This window comes from Engystomops pustulosus, chromosome 3 (assembly GCF_040894005.1).
Source record: "Engystomops pustulosus chromosome 3, aEngPut4.maternal, whole genome shotgun sequence".
Lineage (NCBI taxonomy): Eukaryota > Metazoa > Chordata > Amphibia > Anura > Leptodactylidae > Engystomops > Engystomops pustulosus.
The window spans coordinates 95348006-95375168 of NC_092413.1; the positions used below are offsets into that span (position 1 = coordinate 95348006).

Sequence of the window (27163 nt, forward strand, 5' to 3'; positions counted from 1 at the left end):
AAGCTCCAACACGACTGCAGCATTTTCAGGGCACTGGAAGCCACTGTCAGCATAGGCTGACAGTGCTAATGCACTGCAATACATCAGTATCTGTGTTTGTATTTGGTCTGGTGACTCCTAGATGTATGTCTTTGTATTTTATTGTGTCTGTATTTAACCACTTACTGACATGTTACATAATAGTACAGCATATTGCAATAAACACCCACCGGTCAGAAGCATTTAAATCCCAGGGACTCATAAGGGGCCACCATTTTAGATTCTATCGCTGCCCCCTGTGAGGTATTCCAGGGGGCCATGACCGGTTGCTATGAAAACCTCAGGTCATACAAAGAACTATTTTAACTCATTCATTACAATGTGCTATTTGCACATTTTAATACATGATGTGGTAAATCCCAATATACTGCCATACTGTATTTAATTAAATAATAAAATTAAATATAGAAAACCAAAAAATTCTATTCACCCCCCTAAACTGATATAAATATAAATAAACAATAAAAATCATAAACATGTTAGGTAACATTTTTTGTACAAGAGGTTATAATTTTTGTAAATGTATGAAAACATTATAAAACCTATATACATTTGGTAACCCCATAATTGCACCAACCCAAAAAATAAAAAAGACATGTCATTTGACGAGCGCATTGAAAGCCATAAAATACAAGCCCACAATAAAATAGTACAAATGCGTTTTTTCTCAATTTGCGTTAAGGGGTTAAATTTGTGTCTTGTTCTAGCTGTAGAGAAGAATTTTTACAGCCTATTTTATGCACTTTGTGTGTGTAATATTTTCATTTTGTTTCAACCTTCTCTGTTTTTATTTTGTGTTCATGCCTGTGTTGGGAATTATAGACTGTACCATGACTGTATGCTTACATTTTTATAGTGTGTTCGACTGGGACAACACCTTTGAAACTGCATTCAACTTGAAATCTGCTTTGCGAAAATTACCCAGTACAGGCGGTCCCCTACTTAAGGACACCCGACTTACAGACAACCCATAGTTACAGACAGACCCCTCTGACCTCTGTTGAAGCTTTCTGAATGCTTTACTATAGTCCCAGATTGCAATAATCAGCTGTAAGCTGTCTGTAATGAAGCTTTATTGATAATCCTTGGTTCCATTACAGCAAAAAATGTTTAAACTCCAATTGTCACTGGGGCCAAAATTTTTTTTGTCTGGATCTACAATGATCAAATATACAGTTTTGACTTACATACAAATTCAACTTAAGAACAAACCTCCGGACCCTATCTTGTACGTAACCTGGGGACTGCCTGTATGTGGTCTTTTACAGCAAAAACTAGTATAAGTCCAACAGAGAACTTGATGAGTAATTTGGTTTCAATTCAATAGCACTGTAATATCTCGAAAAAAAAGGATTACATTATTATATATTTATTTTATTAAAATTCAATTTAAACAAAATTCTAATTCTTAAAAGCTTTTAAAATGAACATCTGCAAAGTAAACATTATTTTGCCACAATAGTATAATATAATGTTAAGAAAATTAATAGAGGTCACTTTTATTTTCTTAGGATAATTTTGCTAAACAAGAATCAGTTTCAAATATTTTACCAAAAATAATATACTGTAATGCTTTTCGAAACCATGGATAGAAGAATCCATATATTAATGGATTGCATGTTGAATTAATATATCCAAACCAGTTTAGAGCATCAAACAACACTTCAGGAGTAGAAAAGTTGAGAAAGGGGTCTACCAAAATAACAATGAATACAGGTAACCAGCACACAATAAAGACCCCCATCACAATGCCCAAAGTCTTTGCAGCCTTTCGATCTTTCTGCCTGGAAATATGAGTGGAGATTTCTGTCCTGTTTGCTGCCATGTGCTTCATAATTTTTGCATGCCTTTGAGATACTATAAATATTTTGACATAAATTCCGACCATAACTGAACCAGGAGCAAAGAAACAAGTGAAAAACATAACCAATGACCACAATTTGTTAAATGTTATTGGACATAAATTAAAACATTCCACTAACATTTCATATCCAGTAATTCCAGAAACATGAGAGTTTGTAATAACAACTCCAAAAGCAAAAATAGCTGGCAGAGACCAGCAGATGAATATCATTTGTTTTATGACAGAGATGGTTATCTTAATAGGGTAACGGAGTGGATCACAGACAGCATAAAACCTATCAATGGCAATGCAGCAGAGATGGAAAATAGAAATGACACTCAGCATTAAATCAAAACTATAATGGACTTTACAAAATATCTTACCAAAGAGCCAGCACCTCTCCACAGATCTTACCATACTGTAGGGCATTATAATAAGGCCAAGGGAGAAATCTGTGGCAGCCATTGAAAGAATGAGGAAATTGGTTGGGGAATGGAGCTCCTTAAAATGACTGATAGAAATAATGATACCCAAATTACCAAAGATGGTAATAGTAATTGAGACTGAAAGAAAAACGTACATCCCAAAACGTACAACAGTGGGCCTGTCATTGGGACAGAGAAAGGAGACATTTTCGTATTGTAAACACTCAGGATGAATCATGGATGTATCCATGTTATGGATCTTCTGTAAAAATTAAGACGATCTAGAAAAAGATAAAAAAAATATAGATTGGTTACAGGATACATAGAAAACTCATAGTGGGTCATTTATCTTTAGGCTTGTTTGATTTAGTTTAGAAGCTGATATATCCGGCAGATGAGTCTGTGGGGCTTTGCTACTTTTTTTCAAAAAGTCATACAAAAGTCGCAAACTTTTCTGCAACCCCGTTTCCTATGCCTGATCAGGACTAGAATTCATTTGAAATTTTTAACCACGATATGCACCAAAATTGCAACTTTCTCATATGTTTGTATCTGGATTTTAGAGCAATTTTAGGCGGAAATTTACAAATTTTGCAACAAAAGTTGCAAATATAAGAAAAAAGAAGAAAAATTTTAAGATATATGACTCCCATAGATTGATATAAAGAGTTAGAAGGGTCTAAGTATATAAGGTAAATCATTAACCCATAATGCCTACTAGACATAGACTAATGACAAATGCAATCATAAAACATTTATTTTACAGTATTCTAATAAAAAAGGAATTACCACTGGTTAATAGTTTCTTTTTATTGCAAAAACATTCAATAATACAAATTTTTTTGTATTTCATATTTTTTTATTTCGGAAAATTTCTAGTCTTGAAATGAAACAAAATTGGGTCATGATGATGGTATAAAGCATTTTGGATAGTAAAAGAGAAACCAGCGATGACTTCCAAAAAGCTACTATACTAAACAGTCCAGTAGCTCTTAATAGAGCAAATGTGGCCAATTTACTATGCAAACAGCAATTGTCTGCAAATGGTAGGCCAGCATAAAGGAAGCCATTATTTAAAAGCATGTCCTTAATTTTCTAAAAAGCATGGCAGTGACCCATTTATAATGTGAGAAAGAGTTGTATAGTAAGATGATATGAAGACTGAGCTTTTTAGCCCTACTTAATACTGCCTGCACCTCGCAAAGTATGGAGGTGGCCTCATTTTATCAAAATAAACAGATGCAATTGCTGCAGTAGATGATCACTGAACCAAATATGAGAAAACTGTCTTGTTAAATTTTGTATTGCCTATGGGGACGATCTATCAAAGTAGTGGCAGTTTTATTTTACAACTTTTCACTGCTGGATTGAATTATTCACAAAATATCAACAGATATTTGTCATCCATCAGAAATGTTTTGAACAGTTAGGAAACCATATCAGAATTCAAGAAGAGTCATTTCACTCTACAAGGAATGGCTTGTCACATTTACAGTGGAAATAGATTACTTTTACATGTATTATAGTTTTGGTTGATAAAAGGTCTACATGGAGAACCTGATTCGTAGATGTACAGTACTGCATTATTGGATTGATGTATTGTAAATGATACTGTTATATGCTTCTAAGGAGCTTGACGCATTTCTTCTTTTAAAAAATAAGTTTCAAAATATTATAACCATGGCTGTATGATTTACAGTATTTGCTGTCATTTAAAACACTTCCTGTTATTTTCTAGTATTATCTGCTATGGTGATGGTGTGAAAGAAGGTTTAGATATTATTCTTCACATTTTCATTGTCTGGCAATTTCATCATGAAAGATAAAAGGAGGCGAAACATGTGTCGGGTAGTTCCACTCTTGGTTTGTATATACCTGTGTACGTGTCCCTATTCCTCTGAGTAAGATTCAATACTTGTTTTTAAGCACATTCCATGACTTGTCATGAGGACTATACCTTCCATACCTCTATACAGGTAACTGTGATATACTTATTATGCATATTTACTTATTTGACCATTGGTGGAGATTTCCGGTGTATGTTGTCTTTTTAAATGGATTGGTTTTAATTGTTCTAATAAAGTGTTATTGTATGCTTTCTACATTTCGGTTTTATTTCCTCTTCTTTGTCTTTTTTTTGGGGAACAACCTATTTGATCTGTTGGGGGTACATTGTGCCTGTGCCTCCTATTACTTGTATTGGTATTCAGTTTTATTATGAGAATAATCTGTTTGGTCCCAACTGATGGTGCTATCATTTTCCTGATAAATGGCAGATTCCTTTTGAATCTGTGAACCAAGAAATAGATTTGCTCATCTCTAGCTCTCACCATTAGTGGACTATAATATAGGCATTTTGGGCAGTAGCCCGGGGCCCAAACTTTCTTGGGGGACCATGACCAGTCAAACCACCCACCAAATGTTAAACTTGGAAGGGCCTTCCCCCAAGATATTCTTGTACACCTGCTTCTGCTCTCAACACACATACACTCAAGAGGCATTTCATGACCTTTGAAGGTCCTCCAAAGGTCCTTAAACTGCAGATTGAAAGCAGTCGGAAAGGACACATCCTCCATTCCCCAGCTTGATTCTGGTATCATATGAAGGTAGTGAATTCCAGGCTTGTAGGGGGATATAATATTCATATAACCCAGAAACCATGACAGTCTTAATCTGCCCCTGGCCCTGCACACACTACAGACCACAAGTCTGGACACACCTTCTCATTCAAAGAGTTTTCTATGAATTGACACATGTGGAATTACTGTATATATGTAACAAAAAAGTGTGAAATAACTGAAAATATGTCTCATATTTTCAGTTGTTCAAAGTAGCCACCTTTTGCTTTGATTGCTGCTTTGCAAACTCTTTACATTCTCTTGATGAGCTTTAAGAGTTAGTCACCAGAAAAGGTTTTCACATCACAGGTGCGCCCTGTCAGGTTTAAAAAGTGGGATTTCTTGCCTTATAAATATGTTGGGGCCATCAGTTGTGTTGTGCAGAAGTCAGGTGGATACACAGCTAATAGTCCTACTGAATAGACTGTTAGAATTTGTTTTATGGCTAGAAAAAAGTAGCTAAGTAAAGAAAAATGAGTGGCCATCTTTACTTTAAGAAATGAAGGTCAGCCAGTCTGAAAAGTTGGGAAAAGTTTGAAAGTGCAGTTGCAAAAACCATCAACCTCTACAACGAAACTGGCTCACAGGATGACCAACCCAGGAAAGCAAGGCCAAGAGTTACCTCTACTGTGGAGGATAAGTTCATCTGAGTCACCAGCCTCAGAAATTGCAAAAATAAAAGCAGCTGAGATTAGAAACCAGTTCAATGCCACACAGAGTTCTAGAAGCAGACACATCTCTACAACAACTGTTAAGAGAAGACTATGTGCAGAAGCCTTCATGGTAAAATAAATGCTAGGAAACCACTGCTAAGGACAGGCATCAAACAGAAGAAACTTGTTTGGGCTAAAGGACACAAAGAATGGACATAAGAGCAGAGGAAATCTGTACTATGGTCTGATGAGTCCAAATTTGAGATCTTTGATTCCAAACACAGTGTCTTTATGCAAGGCAGAAAAGGTGAACAAATGGACTTTACATGCCTTGTCTCACCTTGAAGCATGGAGGAGGTGTGATGGTGTGAGGGTTTATTCAAAATTGAAGGTAAACTGAACCAGCATAGTTTCCACAGCATATTGCAGCGGCATCCTATTCCATCCTGTTTGCTTTTAGTTGGGCCATCATTTAATGACCCCAAACACACCTCCAGGATTTGTAAGGGCTATTTGACCAAGAAGGAGAGTGATGGGTTTCTACGCCAGATGACCTGGCCTCCACAGTCACCAGACCTGAACCCAAACGCGATGATTTGGGGTGAGCTGGATTGCTGAGTGAAAGCAAAAAGGCCAAGTGCTAAGCATCTCTGGGAACTCCTGCAAGACTCTTGGAAGACCATTTCAGGTGACTACCTCTTGAAGCTTATCAAGAGTGTGCAAAGCAGTGATAAAAGCAAAAGGTGGCTACTTTGAAGAACCAGGAATATAAGACATTTTCAGTTGTTTCGCACGTTATTGTGTGTTAATTCAAAGTTTTGATGCCTTCAGTGTGAATCTACAATTTTTTGTAGCAAGAAAAAAAGTTTTGTAGCATGTTAACCAGTTGAAGAAATTCCTGTTCCTTTTGATAGGCCAAATAAAGTCACCTTCTTGAGATTTTGATACCTTTTAATGGCTAACTGAAACTTAAATCTACAATCTTTATGGTCATGGAAATACAGAAAACTCTGAATAAGAAAAAAAATGTCTAAAAGTTTAAATTATACATAATAAATCCTTCATAAATCAGCTGTTTGAAATTGTGTTCTTACTTTGGGTTGACAACAGCAAAATATCACAGTCTGGCAGTGAAATGCATAGTTGATAAAATTATTCAGGACTAACCTTTTGTATCTGGTGGAGCACCCAGGTATTTATGTACTTATGTGGCCATTTGAACTCATAGTAGAGCTATAGAACACAGGAATAATACAATGTAACACAATTGTGTTGTGCCTATAACAGCACTAAACTAGTTAATAGAGTTAAAGAACAACGAAATAAAATAATGGTAAAAGTAATAAAGTAAAATAAAAGTAATGGTGGAAAAATATTTTTAATCTGTTATAAAGCACTGAATGTAATCGAAAAATTATGAATCTTTCAGACAAAGATTATAGATACAATGCGCAAACTACATCTATATACATGCATGTTTTGCTTTTTGAGTAAATGGCTTTATTTGAAAAGATTTTTTAATAAACAAAAAGGAATCCTTTAAATAATATGTTTGGTATACATAGATATATAGTTGTGACTTGGTATTTTATCATATGGTCACATACCACACAATTGAATACTTAACAAATAAACATGATTGATAGCATATTATTAATTTCTTACCTACTCTACTCATCATGTAAAGTATTGCCGTCATAGCAAGACATAAGCATTATTATCTTGATAATTACCGTACCTTGTTCTTCAAAAACTTTGGAAGGACCCGCATATGGTCATTTTGGTGTGGAGAAAACCTCTCTTTTATTATATCAGGAAATCTCCCATGAGAACTGTTACTTGGGATACTGATAAATCTCTAAAGGAAAATGCAATTTGTAATCATGTCTCATGTGATGGTCAAAAGATTATATCCATGAAAATACACTCCATACACTCCATATCCATGAAAATAATGAGTTTTACAAGAGATGGTTACCAGAAGTGTAACAAGATACAAAATTTAGACACAAAGTACCCCATTTGTATGTTGGTGTTATTTTGTAACCATTGTAAACTACATTTTTTGGAGGGTAAGGAAAAGACTCGGTGACAATTTTGTGGCCAATGTAGGGACTTTCTTAGGTCATAAATATCTGGATCTTGTATTAAAATGGGTAAATGTTGTTTAATTATTTGTTTGACCTGATTAGACTGTTTACTGAAAGAGATACTGAATGTAAGTAAGGTCTCCTTTGTATTAATATTCTTCTTTTTATTCCTCAAAAGGTCCAATCTATTCACATGTTTGATTCTCTTCTCAGCCCTTTAAATAACCCCCAAGCTACAGCCCCTGTCCAGGGGCAATTGAAAATTGCTCATCATCAGAGCAGTTGCGTCTTGTCCTAATCAGTTCACCGTACGGGATGTTATTCTTAAGATGTTCTGGATGGCAGGAGGATGCTAGTAAAATTGTATTAGCCACACTTTTCTTTTTATAAGGAGTGACAATAACTGTGTCCTGTTGGAGGCGATCAGCTGATGGCACTGCAGAAGCGTTATGGAAGCCCAGGTTGCTTTAAAAGCAGTCTTCAGCTTGTCTGCATTGTTGGGTCTGGCGTCTTCTTCTTGACAATATCCAATAGATTCTCTCTAAGGTCATGCGAGTTTGCTGGCCAATGAAGCACAGTGAGTCAACAATGCTGGAGTCAGTGCCACCACACACAGACGGATCCAGGACATGGACTACAAGTGTCACATTTCACTTCAAGCCACTCCTGACCAATACACAATGCCAGAAGCATATTACCTGGGCCAAGGAGAAAAAGAACTGGACTGTTGCTCAGTGATCCAAGTCAATTTTGCATTTCATTTGAAAATCAAAGACACAGAGACTGGAGGAATAGTGGAGAGGCACAATCCAAGCTGACCCATTCAAAGAAGAACACCCCAAATAGACATTTGACATATAAGGAGTTCAGGTGTGTGATACCATGTCATAAATGCTTTAACTTGTCTTACCTGCAAAAGGAACTCTAAGTGGGTTTGGACTAAATCTCTTTCTGAATTGCATGTAACCCACCCCACAAAGTAACCTATAACAGAATTCACCATATTTAAGTGCCTTGGGGAAAAAGTGTCATCCAAACCTTTTCCACTATGTGTCCACTGTGTCAACACTCTAGATACAACAAGCATGGATGTGTGCTGCCAGAGGCTCATTGCTCATAATACACAACAGGGGCATCAGAGGACAATGGGCCCTGCTGTATACAGTATATATAAAAGCATGATGTATGTTAGGAGTATTTATTGCCAGTAAGACATAGACCTTAAAACCAAAGAAATGCAACATTTGACTCCAAATGGACAAGTCTAGGTGAGTATAGGTATAAAGTATATAGGTATAAAGTATAGGTAAATAGCCTAATTTGCCTTCTTGTTAATCGCATCAGTAAAGTTATGACCCTCTGTGTATTATACCTTCCCCACCTGCATGAAACTCTATAAGTTGTGTGAACCAACAGCCCTGGCCACCATTTCTTATGCATGGCCTCTTTCCTTCTAAAATTAACTATTAAAATTATTGTAATGAGCCCAAAGGGCTACCCTATGCCCTTGTGCTTTACTGGCTGTTACACTGTATCACCCTTCCCCTGCTCCCTCAGGAAGGAAGACATCCATGGCTAACAAATATAAGAAGATTACCACAGTTATGGTGCCTGGCTTTATGAGTAGGTGCTTCTGATTTGTCATGCTTGATTTTGATTTTGATTTCCTTTAAATCTGCATTCAGCAGGCTAATTGGGTGATAACTATAGTACTCCCAGGGTTTCGTAATTGGGTTTGGAACTGTGATATACTGTACGAAAAAAAATTGTCTGTTGTATTGGTTCATTAAACAGTTTCAGCATATAAGGGAAACATTTTCCTCTATATGTTTTATGCATGTAGAGACCTGAAGAGGAAAGTGGCGGAATGGTATCCGGGATCCTGGTCCCTAGTTGAGCGTGGATATCGAGGATCGGCAGCTTTACTTCCACCCTATGAAAAGCCCTTTATCACCGTAATCCAGGTGAGAGTGGAGAACTGCAAATTGATTTTATTATTTGCATGATTATATCACACCAGGTTTGCACATTTTTTTCCTCTTGTATCTTATTATTCTGTTCACTGGGGTGTTCTGGCTTTGTCCGGAACCCTGTATGCCAGGTATCTTTTTGGGTTCCATATGTTTTATAAAATAGATAGGTCAAACCTTCAGAACATGGAAAGTGACTTGCTCACATGTATCTACTATGACTAATTATTTTATGATCTGGTTCAGGGAGGTCAACGTCTCATCTAAAAGTCTAGGGATACAGCACTTAGAAAAAAATCCCTTTTCAAGGAATGAGTCCCAGGTCCTAGTACCTGCTAAAGGGGTGGGGAAAAAAAGTTGATGGAACAGTAGTATTCATATAACAGCTTTCTAACCTCAGAAAGGTGATTGTGCATTATCCCAGCCTAATCCTTTATGCCTACTTTATCTCATGGTTAACAGGAGCTGGAGAAAGGGTGGATGCCACCTTGGACTGTGCCTGCCTGTGAAGAAAAGGGTTCATTGTCAGTGCTGGAGGTACCAAGTATAAACCTCTACTGGAATTTTGGGTGTCTACTGCCCCCTCCACCCAAATGCCAACCAATCTCCATTGAATTTCAGCTAAGCTTCCCACATGTATTTTTTAAATACTTATAAAGAGGCTTTCACAGATTGAATGCACTGCTGAAAGTTAATACATCTTTATATTTACTAAAATATAAGTAATTCTTAAAAGAATAAAGTCATAAAACCAAAGATAATACACTCTAACGTCTTTTTTCTGATTTCATGTTAACCTGTTGCAGGTGTAAAGCTTTCCACCAGGAGAATATTAATGACATAAATGACCATTTTAACATAGAAGGCTCCTTACACCCATGGATCTATTAACACCTCACTTTAATATGACAAAAACACGTAGAATCACCTTATACCACTCAGTAGTAATCCTCAGAGTAAACTTTCACAGTTTATTTCACAAGCTCAAGTGTTTGATGATAAATTGACACCTTTGGGTCTCATTACTTCTTCAGAGATAAGACTTGGACATCACAGTTTAGATTGTGAAGGTGATAATTAGTCTGCGTCCACTTTGACTGCCTAATGCAACTGCTCCTGTCATTAAACAAGTGCTAACAAGGGAACATAAGCAATTAAATGTGTTTATTACAGCATCTACTACCATTGACACTGGGAAGGTTTTTAAAGATATAATAACTTAATTTTAGCGAAGAATAAATATATGATGATTATATTAACGTATTAAGGTATTATTAAATTATTTAAGGGAATATGTTACTTAAACATGTTACTCATATGTGGAGTTGTGTGTACAATTTCTCTTACAAGTTCACCCACAGAAATATTCTTTATCACATGTTTCAGGTGCCAAGAATTTGCTTGTAAAATGGTCAAATGTAAAATTGGTAGCCATGGGTTTAATGTAAGGAGAGATTATAAATTTATTTAATCCTATCAGGGAAATAACTAGAAAGTTTATTTGGTCCTTCTGATGGGAAAATGTAAATTGGATATTCATGTTGTTTTTATTAATATAATTCACTAACTCAATTCACAAGTTGCAAAAAAACAAAATGAAAATAAGTAACATAAATCAGAGGTGTGCCCCACTGTCCCAGCAATCCAAGGCATAAATACCTTCTTTCTGCAAGTGTGTCAGTCGTTGTGTAATGGGGTGCTACTAGTTGCTGCTTAGTAGCATAGAAAGAAGAAGACAGATGCAACAAAAATGGTCCAAGAGCTAGTGCAGGTGATTAGGTCATTTACATAATAATAAAAACTGACTTTTCTCCATAAAGATAGATGAAGGCAAAGATTTGTCAGGAAGGATAATACAGGGTATTAGAATACAGGGTATGAGAATGAGTTGAGAGGTGCTAGACTCCCTTTAAAAGATTTGTTTTGTTTTTGATACTTGGAGAATTAAAATAAAAATCCTCACCATCCGTTTCCAGCAGTGTCTGATGTTTTGGTGCTAGCCAATGTATGCAGCAATTGAAATAAAATGGAGTTGTTTAAAGCTTGCTGCCTCATGTACCGTCCGGAGCTGGTACTGGTGTTAGGATGACAAAATTATTCTACACACTTTCCATCTGAATTTAAGGGGTTCACTAATAGTCAGCAGAATACAAAAATATGCAGGTTTTGTTAAAAAAAAGTGTTCTTTCAGAAGGTAATTCAATGGCCTAGAATCAGCTAGCAGCTCTGGATCTCTGGTGCTTCTGGTTCTGCTGGGCGGTCTTTCTAAGGCCCCATGTAGAGGACCGTATAAAAATGGCTGTATATACAGGCGGAATACAGCCCCATGCATTCCATTGTCCACCGTACCGCAAGCGAGCCATATAAATATATAGAGCATGTCCTATTTTCCACCCTATTTCCGTTCCCTAAGGCCCATAGAAGTCAATAGGAATGTATAAAATACGGGCTAAATACGTGCTGCATATGCTGTGAACCATATGCTGCCGTATATACATGCAATATCCAGAACCAGTGGGAGGTGCATTCTGCCAGCCAATAGTCAGCCATCCATCATTTGCCAGCCCACTGTAATTTATACCTATACAGTACGGATATGGTGCAATATGTTGCTATACTGTTGCAATACATCCCATATATACGGACAGAATACAGCTGTATATACAGAACAGAAAAAACCATACGGTTGTGTACATGAGGCCTAAGAGATAAATATTCTCTAACGCCTTTGGAGTACCCTGACAAATCCTTAAATGGCTCCTGTGTACATGTGTATTCAAAGCATGAAGAGATCTATGAGGATTTCATGGGTGAAGGTCTTTCTCAATATAAAATTTGGTTGGTGGTTTAGCTAGCAATGGGTCCCCCAGATGGTCTGCACCCTGGCCTACTGCCTAAACTGCCTATATTATAATCCACTTTTGACTGTAGTTGTTCTGCATCTTCTCATTGGGCCCCGCATAACCATGTCTCCACTTCCAGCCACACGTCCTCCCCGTAGAGTTTAGCACACATTTTTCCAAAACTCCTATCCCTCTTATCTTGGTCTCCTAACAGTATGATGCTGCTGCTACCCCTATCACTGTCCCCACAAATACTGGAATAGGAACATATATAGAGCACGACACAAATAATCTAAAATGCTCTAAAATGTCCCCTATTCTAGACTGTACTGTAAAATGCCCTTTTTGTGATCCCTCACTTTAAAATACACCCCTTATTGTGATCCCCATATTTTATAATAGCCCCCCCCCATGGCCTCCACACAGTATATGGCTTTGATACTTTATAATACACCCCTTAATTGCCTCCAAACTCAATATGGTGCACACACTGTATATCTCATTATGACCCCTACCTTTTTGACCCCTCATTGATGATCTCACACTTAATAAGGCCCTCAACACTTATTGGGGTATTCTCATGTATAGTATTCATGATATTTCCACAGGACCATGATCCAAAGGATCTTAAAAAAGAGAGGGTCCACTCCCCCATTCTCAGAGCCAAGCGGAATGGAAAGTCTATGGTAGAACTAAAAATACATTATTGTATAGATTGCAATTTTCAGCACTCCTACTGACACAGACTGAAATAGAAAATGGGCAAGCAAGCTGGAAGGGGGTAAGGACGCCCCCATTTTTGTGATCCCACGCCTTTAAACTATTTATCTCCCTCCCCCATTGTATAATAGAAGAAAAATCTCCCCTATCTTCCCTCCTAAAGCAGGACGTGCAGGACGAGGCGTGGTTATCAATTGCAACTAGGCTGGTGTCAAGACACCACTATGATAATGTCTTCCAATGTAAAACACAATTTTATTGATATACATTAAAACATATTTAAAAACACACACCCCATGTGTGTAAAGTATCTTCACTCGCTGAAATAAAGCGCAGTGACCTCCTATCAATCGTCACCTAATAGTGTGATATGTAAACATGGACTGGATAGGTGCTAAGGAATGTAAACAATATCATACAAATAACAACAGCAAATAATCCCTAGTAAGATAGGATGTATCGGCAATAAATAGAATTTAAATGCATATCACCAAAGTCCATGTAGTTAATGGAGGTAGAGACCCCATGCGTATCGCTGTTCCGTCACAGCTTCCTCAGGGGATATTGTATATCGCAAATGTTATTAGACTTATATCTAATTCAGTGAGGCTTGGTGTCTGTCGTCTGTAGTTCCTTCTTTTCAGCTGTTCCCCGCTCACTCAGGCTCCATTGTGGGGGCAGGGCCAGCTGCCATCACTCCTCACCACCATCCACAGAAGTTGCAGCACAGCACTGTACGATACTGCCACTGTGGTTGAGGCCCTGCTGAGCTGACAGCATTGTAGGGCATGAGCCCTTTAATGGTGCACAGAACTGACAGCTCCATACTACACTTCAGTACTCATAAAACAGTCTGACCGGAGCTCCTTGTGTGTCCTCTTATATTTCCTTTGATAAATCGATGATTTATCGTTGACGCCCCGGAAGAAGCCGTGGTAGCGAAACCCTGGGTCGGGCGAACTAGCGAGTCTGGCGTCCACATGGTGGATTTTATATGCGCATGATTTTATTCTATTTTGTGAGTATGTTTTAATAAAATAAACTCCATATATTTGAACATACTACCCTATCTGCTGCTTAATCTCTTCTATAGTAGCTGTACACTATTTGGCTACAGGATGCAAGAGAAGGCAGCTTAAAACTGTCTGAATAGCGATCTATTCCCATCCAAATACCGTTTGTGTGGAAGTGAACTGAAGAATTTGGAACATAGTTGGGAAAGGAGTGAAATCATCGATTTATCAAAGGATATATAAGCGGCCACACAAGGAGCTCCGGTCAGACTGTTTTATTATTACTAATTGCTAGATGTGGGATCCATCTGTGACTGTTTGGCAGCTCCTATAGGGGATAGTGTGCATCACAAAAACACTTTTACTTCAGTACTCAGCTCTTTGGGTCCGCAGGGTAATGCTGCCCATGGTCATTTGGGTCCAGGCCAAATGATCCCTTGCTCTTGATCTTTTGACCTAGCGACGCCCTTTCCTTACCTTCCATATTTGCTTGCTGAAATTATGCCTTTACTGCTACTTATATTTAATAAGTATTTATGTTCCAGCAAGTACTTTTCAGTAACCACATTATCAATTAAGACATGTCTCTAGACCATGATGTAGTGGATGCTACATTAGAAAAGAGCAAAGAATAGTTAAGAATTTGCCCGTGGGAAGATCAAACGTGACAGTATCTGGGAAGGTTGTACAGTTCTGAAGAAGTAAAAACAGAGTCACCTGGCGTTATATCATGAGACTGCAACACAGTTGTATTAACCAATATTACAAACTATTAGGAAAATAAGTATGTGGAATTAGATCACTGGGTAGGTCAAGTTTTAAGACGAAAAGATTGAAAAACCATTGCTCAATATGTACAATGTCTTGACTGTAAAGGGGTATTTCCATGAAGACAAGTTTCTTATATATATTCAGGATAACAAAATAACACATTCTATAATTCACTGTTATTAACCCCTTAACGACTTGGCCTTTTTTAGTTTTTTCACTTCCATTTTTCACTCCCCACCTTCAAAAATCTATAACTTTTTTATTTTTCCACATAAAGAGCTGTGTTATGGCTTATTTTCTGCGTAACAAATTGCACTTCATAGTGACGGTATTTAATATTGCATGGTGCGTACTGGGAAGCAGGAAAAAAATTCCAAATGCAGTGAAAATGGTGAAAAAACACATTTGCAACGTTTTCTTGTGGGCTTGGATTTTACAGCTTTCACTGTGTGCCCCAAATGACAGGTCTACTTTATTCTTTGGGTTGCTACGATTATGTGGATACCAAATTTGTATAGGTTTTATAATGTTTTCATACATTTAAAAAAATTAAAACCTCCTGTACAAAATATTTTTTTTTGTTTTTGCCATCTTCTGGCGGCAATAACTTTTTCATACTTTGGTGTACAGAGCTGTGGGTGGTGTCATTTTTTGCAACTTTAGATGGCGTTTTCATTGCTATCATTTTTAGGACTGTGCGACCTTTTGATCACTTTTTATTAATTTTTTTATATTTTCCAAAATGGCAAAAAAATTTCATTTTTTACTTTGGACGCTATTTTCCATTACGGGGTTAAACGCAGCAAAAAACCGTTATTATATTTTTATAGATCAGGCATTTTGGGACGCGGCGATACCTAATGTGTTTATGATTTTTACTGTTTATTAATATTAATATCAGTTCTAGGGAAAGGGGGGTGATTTGAATTTTTAGGTTTTTTTATTATATATATTTTTTTTTTTTATTATTTTTTACTTTTACTTTTACTATTTTTCAGACTCCCTAGGGTACTTTAACCCTAGGTTGTCTGATCGATCCTACCATATACTGCCATACTGCAATATGGCAGTATATGGGGATTTTACTCCTCATTCATTACAATGTGCTGATAGCACATTGTAATGAATGGGTTAAAACGAGACAGCTTCGGGCCTTCTGTGAGGCCCGAAGTTGTCATGGCAACGGATCACCGCTCCCCGTGACGTCATCGGGGAGCGATGATCCGCGGCATTGCATTGCATTGCATTGCCGGCGGCGATCGTAGTGAAAGCACCCGCGATCGGTGCTAGCACCGATCGCGGGTGTTACCGGTAAGCCTTTGCTGCAATATGCAGCAAAGACTTACCGGCTATGGAGAGGGCTCGGCCCGCGAGCCCTCTCCATGCACCTGGACCCGCCGTCGGGAAGGGGTTAACAAAAATGCAATATAAGTCCAACCTTTCTCCATCACTCCTGGTGTACAGAATTTCCCCTAGACATGACCCAGTAACTTCTGACTGAGGGTCATTGGCAGCCATCTTGGATGAGATCGTGCAGATGAGATTTCTGTCTGTTTCTGCTAAGTGGCTGTAGCCACGCCCCCTGCATGGAGCTCACAGAATCTTACTGATTACTTCCTGGCAGGATATCGTGAGGAGAGAGTGAGTGAGCCGGGGGTAGGGGGAGGCAGGCATGTCTGTGAGATGTAGCAGAGCTAAAAGTGTAATGCAGCCACTGTGCAATCATCTCATGCATATCTGACCTGTCTCATCTCTCTTTCTAAAACTAAACTCTAAACTAAACAAATCTAAACTCACCTCCTCCAGTGTTTCCATTGTCCTGTACTGTCGCCCGTCACTGCCGTGTCCCTGTTTGTTGACAGAGACTGGCACGCTCTGCTCAACAGGCTTCCACACGCCAGGCACACCTGCTCATCTCCTGTCCCCGCACCTGATACAGCATTAATAATAATAATAATAATAATAATAATAATAATAATAATAATCTTTATTTATATAGCGCCATCAAATTCCGTAGCGCTTTACAAATCATAGGGGACATATACAACTATATTACATTACAAAGAACAAACAGTCATATGGAACAATAGGAGTGATGGCCCTGCTCACAAGAGCTTAGTTTCTATGTGAATTAGTTGGAGGAAAGGTTGGCGTGCCAGGTGGGCGGTAGTTTAAATTTAGGGACGGTGGCATTTAAATCTATGCAGGCATTTACTTGGGGGGGATGCTGCATGCCACCATTTTGGGGTGCTCTGCAATGATTTTATAGGAAGCGACGATCCTTCCAAATATTTCAGCTCACAGCGTGCCTGCACTGTAGCTGCTTTGATTTAAATGCAGCCAGCTTCATTTAAACACTTGATTGGTCGTGGGTGTTAAGGAGGGTGTTCAGATCCAGACAAACCTGAACTTTTATGGGTCCAATAGTCACTACTAGAGATGAGCGAACATACTCGTCCGAGCTTGATGCTTGTTCGAGCATTAGCATACTCGGATGAGTATTTCGCCCACTCGAGAAAATGTCATCTCGCTGCGTTTAGATTTTTGGCGGCCAGAAACAGAGCCAATCACAAGCCAGGAGATTCTGCAGTACACCAAGAATCACGTGGTACACTGTCTATAGCAGTGGTTGGCTGGCCTGATCAGGTGACCCTGGAATAGACTAGCCCCTGACCATGCTGCTCGGATCATTCTGTCTGGATGCCATTAGGGAGAGAGCTGCTGCTGGTCAGGGATAGCGTTAGGGTGCTAGTAGATTACTGTTAGGCAGCAGTGATTCTCTAAGAACCTTACTGTTAGGCAGGAGTGATTCTCCAAGAACCTTACTGTTAGGCAGGAGTGATTTTCAAGAACCCAAATGCCCTTGTTAGGGCTACATTAGCGTTTTTCAAAAATTAAAGTGACACACTCAGTCACAGCACAAAATCCTTTTGTGTGCTGTCAGTGTAGGTTAGAAACTAGCCATAGCAATCATCTTCTGTGGTTGCTGTCTGATTTCTTCTTCACGTTTTGTTCTATAAAAAAAAACACAAAAAAACACCAAAAAAACAAAAAACAAAACAAAAAAAAACAAAACAAAATTACAGTTTATTTTTCAGTTTTGTCTATATAATAATAATAGAAAATGTTAAACCCGAGCGTTAGGGGTAGAGGACGAGTGCGTGGGCGTCCAATAATTACTGCAGGAGTCAGAGGCCGTGGTCCTGGGCGGGGTGAGACTCCACCTGCTGATGAGGGAGCAGGGAAACACTGCAGAGCTACACTCCCTAGCTTCATGTCTCAAGTTACTGGGACTCGTAGTAGAGCACTGTTCAGGCCAGAACAGTTCGAACAGGTGATGTCGTGGATTGCGGACAATGCTTCTAGCCATTTGTCCACCAGTCAGTCTTCCACGCAGTCAACCCATGTTACCCAAGTGAGCACTCCTCCAGCTCCTCAACCTCCTTCCCCCCAGTCTGCCCCCTCCCAGGAAAATTTGCCATTTGAGGCGGCATACTCTGAGGAAATGTTTTCTGGACCCTTCCAAACCACTTTTCAGGTTGCTGCTGAGCTCTTTCCCGATGCCCAGGTTTTCCACCGGTCGCAGTCTGTGGGTCATGATGACCTTCTTGACGTAGTGGAAGAAGTGTGTAAAGAGGTGTCGGATGATGAGGAGACACGGTTGTCAGACAGTGGTGAAGGTGTTGTCAGGGCAGGAAGTCTGAGGGGGGAGAAGACTTAGGGATCGGAGGATGATGAGGTGACAGACCCAAGCTGGGTTGATAGGCCGGGTGATCACAGTGCTTGTGAGACGGAGGCGAGTCCTATACGAGAACAGGTTGGAAGAGGCAGTTGTGGGGCAAGACGGAGAGGCAGGCCCAGAGCTGGTGCATCAGCGCCAAATGTTTCACATAGTGAAGCTCCCCTTTCAAGGGCTAGATTTTCTGAAGTCTGGAGGTTCTTGAAAGAAACACCGGATGACTGACGGACTGTGGTGTGCAACCTGTGCCACACCAGGATCAGCAGGGGTTCCACCACTACTAGCTTAACCACCACCAGTATGCGCAAGCATGTGAATGCTAAACACCCCACTCAATGGAACCAAGGCCGTTCACCTCCGTCCGGGTCCACCACTGCTCCTTCCCCTGTGTCATCTGCTGCCTCTGCTAGTCAGCCCCCTGCCCAGGACCCCGGCACAAACACCTCCCGGGCGAAACCCACACCACTGCCTCCACGATCCTCCACAGCGTCCACCAATGTCTCCATGCGAAGCGTCCAGCTCTCTATACCTCAGACGCTGAAGTGCAAGAGGAAATACAGTTGCAACCACCTACACGCCAAAGCCCTCAACGTCCACATCTCCAAATTACTCAGCCTGGAGATGCTGCCCTATAGGCTGGTAGAGACCGAGGCCTTTCGCAACCTCATGGTGGTGGCCGCCCCTCAGTATTCGGTCCCCAGCCACCACTACTTTTCACAATGTGCTTTCCCATTCCTTCCAGCACATGTCAGACAACATCATCCATGCCCTGACCAATGCCATTTCTGACAAGGTCCACCAAACCATGGTCACGTGGACGAGTGCTGCCGGGCAGGGCCACTATATATCAATGATGGCACATTGGGTTAACTTCGTGGAGGGTGGGACCGAGTCTGACCCTGGGGCCGCTCATATACTGCCGAAGCCGAGGATTGCGGGGCCTACCTCTGCCACGGTCTCTCAGGCCTACTATGCCTCCTCCTCCCGCCCCTCCTCCACCTCCTCCTCCTCTTAATTATCAACCATGGGCATGGCGCCATCAGTCAGTAGTTCTAGGCGCAGCAGCAGTGCCGTCGCTAAGCGACAGCAGGCGGTGCTCAAGCTGCTGAGCCTAGGCGATAAAAGGCACACCGCTCAAGAGCTATTACAGGGCATCACGGCGCAGACTGATCTTTGGCTGGCACCGCTGAACCTGAAGCCAGGCATGGTTGTGTGTGACAACGGCCGTAACCTGGTGGCGGCTCTGCAACTCGGCAGACTGACACAAGTGCCATGCCTGGCCCATGTGTTAAATCTGATAGTTCAGCGGTTCCTCAAGACATACCCCAATCTGTCTGATTTGCTCACGAAGGTGCGCCGCATCTGTGCGCATTTCAGAAAGTCCAGCACAGATGCTGCCACTCTCAGGGCAGCGCAGCGCCGCCTCCAACTACCTGCTCACCGACTGTTGTACGACGTGCCCACGAGGTGGAACTCAACATTAACCATGTTATCTAGAGTTTACCAGCAGCACAGAGCGATTGTAGACTGCCAGATGTCAACTTCCACCAGAACTGGTAGTCAGTGAGCAGCTTCCTCAAGTCTGGCTGAGTGAGTAGCACTTCTGCCTTGCAGCACTGTGGTCCTGGGTTCGAATCCCACCCAATTTAAGATCTGCAAAGAGTTTGTATGTTCTCTCCGTGTTTGCGTGGGTTTCCTCCGGGCACTCCGGTTTCCTCCCACACTTCAAAAACATATTGTTAGGTTGTTTAGATTGGGAGCCCCATGGGGACAGGGACCAATTGCACATGCTTGTGCAGTGCTGCGTAATCTGTGTGCGCTATATAAATAAAGAAGTATTATTATTATTACAATATGGAGTGGATGTGGATATCTGATATCTGTCAGGTGCTGAGTAACTTTGAGGAGTCAACACAGATGGTCAGTGGCAATGCCGCCATCATCAGCCTCACCATCCCGCTGCTTGGCTTGTTGAAAAACTCTCTGGTCAGCATGAAGTCGGAAGCTTTGCGCTCGTCACAAGAGACGGGGGAAGAAGACTCCCTTGTTGATAGCCAAAGCACCCTCCGGTCTGTTTCTCAGCGCATATCGGAGGAAGTGGAGGAGGATAAGGAGGAAGAGGAGGAGAATGTTGGCGAGACAGAAGAGGGGAGCATTGCTCAGTCCTCAACTGTTCAGCATGTATGGGCAGAAGAAGAGGAGTTGGAGGAGGAGGAAATGGAGAGTCTGGCCAGTAAAGGGAGTGAATTCTTGCGCGTTGGGACTCTGGCGCATATGGCAGATTTCATGCTAGGCTGCCTATCCTGTGACCATCGCTTTCAAAGAATTTATTCCAGCACCGATTACTGGGTATTCACTCTCCTGGACCCACGGTACAAGCAAAATCTTTCCACTCTCATCCCTGTAGAGTGAAGGAGTGTGAGAATGCATGAATACCAGCAGGCCCTGGTGCACAAGCTGAAACAGTATTTCCCTTCTGACAGCACTGGCGGCAGAGGGCGTACTTCTGCGGGACAAGTAGCGAGGGAGAGTAGGCGAGCAGGCAGCTTGTCCAACACTGGCAGGGGTATGCTTTACAAGGCCTTTGCCAGTTTTATGTCACCCCAGCATGACACTGTCACCTGTCCCCAGTCAGAGTAGGGCTGATCTTTACAGAAAGATGGTGAGGGAATACATAGCTGACCATACCATCGTCCTAAATGATCACACAGCTCCCTACAACTACTGGGTTTCAAAGCTGGACATGTGGCCCGAACTGGCACTATATGCCTTGGAGGTTCTTGCCTGCCCTGCCGCTAGCGTGTTGTCAGAGCGTGTTTTCAGTGCAGCTGGTGGCATCATCACCGATAAGCGTACACGCCTGTCGACAGACAACGCTGACAGGCTGATGCTTTTCAAGATGAATAAAGTCTGGATTTCTCATGATTTCCATTCTCCACCAGGTGAAAGCAGCTCAAACTGAATAATGTATGCATTCCTCCTCCTCATTCTCCTCCTTTTTGTACACTAAAGCAGAGGAATCTGGCTATTTTTTGCCAGGGCCAACTGGCTCTAGCCATAGTACTCTATGTATTTAATTTTTCTGGAGGGCCACCTACCCGGTCCTCTGTTTTAAACAATTTTTGGGAGTGCCACATACAGGTACTCTATGTATTTAATTTTTCTGGAGGGCCACCTACCCGCTCCTCTGTTTTGAAAACTTTTTTGGACTGCCACATAAAGGCACTCAATCTATTTAATTTTTCTGGAGGGCCACCTACCCGCTCCTCTGGTTTGAAAACTTTTTTGGACGTCCACATACAGGCACTCTATCTATTTAATTTTTCTGGGGGGCCACCTACCCGCTCCTCTGTTTTGAAAACTTTTTTGGACTGCCACATACAGGCACTATCCAAATTTAATTGTCTCCATAGCAGCCTCCACACGTCGTCTTTATAGGTGTCTCCACACGTTGTCTCCATTGCTACCTCCACACCTCATCTCCATAGCTGCCTCGAAAAGTCATCCACATAGCTGCCTCCATACATCGTCCCCTTAGCAAACGAGCTGTGTCTGGCAGAATTTTGGGTTGTTTTAACGGCTTCCACATCAAACTTGTTAACTTTGTCGCCACCCTGCTGTGTTATCCACAAAATATCCCGCCAAACTTTTGTCATTGACCGATATTATTTCAGCGCTACTTGCGCATCTGTTTATGTTCCCCTCCCCCGCCATAACCAGGCCAATTACTTATAAGAACAGTACTACACTTGATCTTATACAAAAGGTTCTTAGAAGTGCTGTTTGTAGCCCCCGCCTGCTTCTGGCCCCCAGGCCCATTTTGGGGGGAGGAGCCAAGAGGCAGGGGCTTGGACAGGCGAAAGCTTGCCTGGCAGCGGACCGCCAGCTCCATCCCAAGATCCAACTAACATAGTTTTAACTGCAGCACCTTTAATCTACTACTACCTTACTGCCTCCATACATCGTTCCCTTAGCAAACAAGCTGTGTCAGGCAGAATTTTCAGGTGTGTTACCAGATACATAATGGAACTCGGCCCATTTGTCGTCGCCATGCTGGAGACCTGAAGTTTCGATTATAGCAGTGCAATATGGATGCCCCATACTGTCGCTCTTAATCATGGAACCATTTCCGAAAAAAATAAAAAATAGAACCGCTATGCTATTCCATTATTCCTAGATGAAATATTCAAACAACCCTGCCTGCTTTGAAAATTATAATTTTTTCAAAGTAAACGCTTCTGGCCCCCAGGCCCATTTTGGGTGGGGAGGAGCCGAGAGGCAGGGGCTTGGACAGACGAAAGCTCGTCTGGCAGCGGACCGCCAGCTCCATCCCAAGATCCAACTAACATCGTTTGAACTGCGGCAACCTCCAACCCACAACCTATAACCTTTTACCTCTAAAATCTATCTTTTCACTCCTCTTTTCTCACCTCCTTACGTTCACCTCGGGTGCCATAACCATCCCCATTGCCTCCACACGTCGTCTCCATAGCCGCCTCCAGATGCCATCTCTACAGCTGCCTCCACACACTGTCTCCATAGCTGACTCCACATGTTGTCTCCATAGCAGCCTACAGATGTCGTCTCCATAGCTGCCTCCAAAAGTTTGCAAACGAGCTGTGTCAGGCTCATTTTTCGGGTGTTTCACCAGATACGTTATGGAACTTGGTCACTCTGTCGCCGCCATGCTGTGTTATCGACTAAATATACTGTCAACCTTTTGTTCACATAGGGAATCATTTCAGTGCTTTTTGCTCACCTCCTTTGGTTCCTCTCCACCGCCATAACCAGGCCAAATTCTGATAAGTACAGTGCCACAAGTTATCCTTGCCAAAAGGAATTTTTTAAATTGGTTTGAAGCCTGAGTCCATTTGGGGTATGTCGCAATGCCACTCTCTAGCCTGCCGCTGCTGCCGCTGCCTCCACATGCCGTCCCCTATAGTGTCAGGGTCAATTATTGGGTGTTTTAGATGCCTCTCGCCTCACTCGGTCACTCTGTCATCACCATGCTGTTGCCCTATAATGGTGTGATTAGACAGACTCAGAGGCATCCATGCATGCTGCCCCTGCTGTTTTCTGTCCATTTCCGTGGTGTTTCCATCATTTTCTGAGGTTTCCAGGTGTTTGGCCAAGCTTCCCTGTGCATAGCCTTGGTCCCCTTGAAAAATGCTTGAGTCACCCATTGACTTCAATGGGGTTCGTTATTCGAAACAAGCACTCGAGCATCGGAAAAAGTTTGACTCGAGTAACGAGCACTCGAGCATTTTAGTGCTCACTCATCTCTAGTCACTACTCATAAGGACCCACAGAGATGTTGCATATCTATGCAATTTGCTTTCTTAGACTCTACCTAAGGGGGCATCCTTTTATATAGGGTAGACTCCCTCAGGAACCCAGAGAAAAAATGTGGGATTGGCAAAAGACAATGCTTGAGGGTTACAGGAACAGACTTGATGGCCCACCTAGGTGTATCTTGTGGAATCAAACCAGTCATTGTTCACCACTACTATTCACAGAATTAACTGCCAAAAGACATCTCTGCAAGCATACTAATGGGCATGTTGCCCTACTCTTTCGGAAATGAAAAGTACAGTCTCGGCATGATCTGATCCTGAGGTTTCATACAAACAACTGAACCTTTCAGATATTTTCAGATATTGTAATCTCAGCTCTTTCTCTTCTGTGATGATACCTGTTGTACAACTTCTCAGACTGAGAGTTTTTGCTCCTGCTGAGTTCAGCTTTTAATGACACCAAAACGTGGACAGCCAAATACAGTAAGTGGTCCATACATTACAACTAGTACCTACAATATTGAAGTAAAGAAGTGTTCTATAATGGACCCCAATATCATAGTTAATACATTGCAAAAATGTATGATTTCAACATAAATACATGTGACATTTAAAAACCATTAAAAGTACACAAGTATATATACAAATACGTGTTTGGTAACTCAACTAAATCCGCCACTCCTCACCCATGAGAGTTTTAACAGGTTTAGTCATGCGGAACTTCAAACAAATCAAATATGGGTTTCCTACTGTATCTTGACTGTGTCAACATATCCTACCTTTTTTTAGTTTTAACTATTTTTTCAGCTTGCTCCAAAGTCCATCTTGGATAGGCTCTATCAATGAGTCTATTTATGACGGATTCTTTATCTTTACAAAATCCATCAATAGAGAAAAATTATGCTTTGCCCTGGTCATCTCACCAACTAGTATCGCTTTGATGACATGTTTCGGTTGAGATCTCAGGGCATGTAAATACAAGTTTTTTCTTATGTACGTTTTAGTTGTGACAGGGGAACCAGGTTGCGCGATTAGGGTATGACTAGAAAAACGATCAGGTGCACAAGTGAGGAAGACGTGCGAGCCAGAGATGCATTTAAAAAGAAAAAAACTAAATTAGGAGGAACATATCAAGCAAGGGTTAATTTCAGGTCAGAACTTGAATAGTCTGAAGGAAATACCGAGGCATCAGATGTGGACATTAGACCAAAATCTAATCTCTCAACCCCCTCATATTATATAAAGTAAAAAAAAAGACAAGCCAAAGCAAAACATGCACCAGATGAAGGGGCAGAAAACATAAAATCTTTGGGGATGAAATTAAGGTGTCCAAAGAAATAACACAGGATCAATCAGGTTTTGATGTACTGAATTTAACCAGCTCACACCAGAACAGATTGAAGTTTTGTCATTAACAAGTTCATTAAAGGTTTAACTGTCAAAAGACATTTTATGTCATCTCAGGACATGTCATACAAACGAGATCCATACAATCGAGGAGAACATTTCCAGAGATTTCAGGGATCAGATGTCCTTACTTACATTGCATGACTTAGATTCGGATAAGTGTAATGAAAACACATACACACATTCTATGAAATTGTCAAATCCATACTACTACCCTGAAAACAGGTTCCATCAGACAGATAATTAGAGAACATTGGTCAATTTTGAACATGGAGCCAGACTTGCGGGATGTGATAGGTCCTACCTCACAACTGACATACAGGAGAAGACACTCTTTAAGAGACCGTCTAGTGCAGAGCCATTTTGTTGCATCGGTGCAAGACACTTGGTTGACCTCCAATATGAATGGCAATCATAAATGCAGAGGTTGCATAGCTTGTCCTATGATGCAGACGTGTAAAAGTTTTACAGCCAATGTCCCTGGTAGGACTCATTTCATCCGTTCCTTTATCAATTGTACAACCTGTGGTGTCATCTTAGGGCAGTATGTACCTGTGGTTTAGAGTATATTGTTAAGACCAAACTTGAATTCAGATGACGAATTGGAGCTCATTTGGGTGACATTACCCACCATCGGGATACCCCAGTAGCCCGACACGTGAATTTATGTCATGCGGGGGATACCAACCATTTTAAATTCATGGGCATTGATGTGGTTAATCCAAGCTCAAGAGGTAGGGATTGTGATCGCCTAATCCTGCAGAGAGAGACTAAATGGATATTTAGATGTGACACAGTGGCTCCGAAGGGCTTAAATGAGAATTTATCTTACACGTCATTCATCTGAGTATATGGAGATATGTTTTATTTTTCATAAGGGTACAACTTTTGTATACTTTAAGTCTGTGATCTATGTAAATTAAGATGGATTTATCCAATTAATGGATTTGTCACTATGAATTGGAGAGGGATACTATCCTAATAATCTGTGTAGTCCTATGTTGATTTATGTTCTGCCTCTGACCAACCTGAAAATGACTTTAACAGAGTATTCTTCTGATAAAAATAGTCACATTGACCATTGACTAAACATATGTATGTATGTCTGATTAATATCTAGCCAATGCCACTGGTAACCTGATTTGTATCATGATTTTGGTGTTATCTAATGTAGCAAAACATTGCCTGAGCAAACTTCAGGGCAATACAGGTAGTTTAGAGCTTTTTGCTATTGAGTAAATAAAAGCCTTACGTGGAGGGCAAGATAGGGATAGGGAGGCCTTTTGAATATTCCACCTGAACATGAGATGGACCCTAGGTTTAAATCAGAAACATGAAATAATGTTCCATTACAGGCGGTCCCCTACTTAAGGACACCCAAATTTCAGATGACCCCTAGTTACAGACGGACCCACTGTGACCTCTGGTGAAGCTCTCTGGATGCTTTACTATAGTCCCAGGCTGCAATGATCAGCTGTAAGGTGTCTGTGATTAAGTTTATTGAAAATACTTGGTCCCATGACAGCCAAAAATTTTTTAAATCCAATTGTCACATGGACAAAAATTATTTTTTTCTTGGATTACAATTATAACATATATCAGTTCCGACTTACATAGAAATTCTGCTTAAGGTCCACTGGGCCCTTTGATTTATTTTGTCTCTCCTTAGTTCTCACCTGCATAATCCCCCTATCATTCTTTGCTGTGATCTCTAGAGAAGGTGGATGACTGGGAAATA

The 27163-nt window shown here is 40.9% G+C and overlaps 1 protein-coding gene across 1 annotated transcript in view; it reads right to left on the reverse strand.

The window, feature by feature from the left end:
- Positions 1-1546: 1546 nt before the first annotated feature.
- Positions 1547-27163, reverse strand: part of LOC140122860 (trace amine-associated receptor 3-like) — a 63381-nt gene continuing 37764 nt past the window's right edge. Inside the window, exon 2 of the mRNA XM_072144105.1 lies at positions 1547-2588. Within this exon, the coding sequence (XP_072000206.1) occupies positions 1547-2557 (1011 nt within the window). The 5' untranslated portion in view covers positions 2558-2588. The remainder of the gene's footprint in view (positions 2589-27163) is intronic.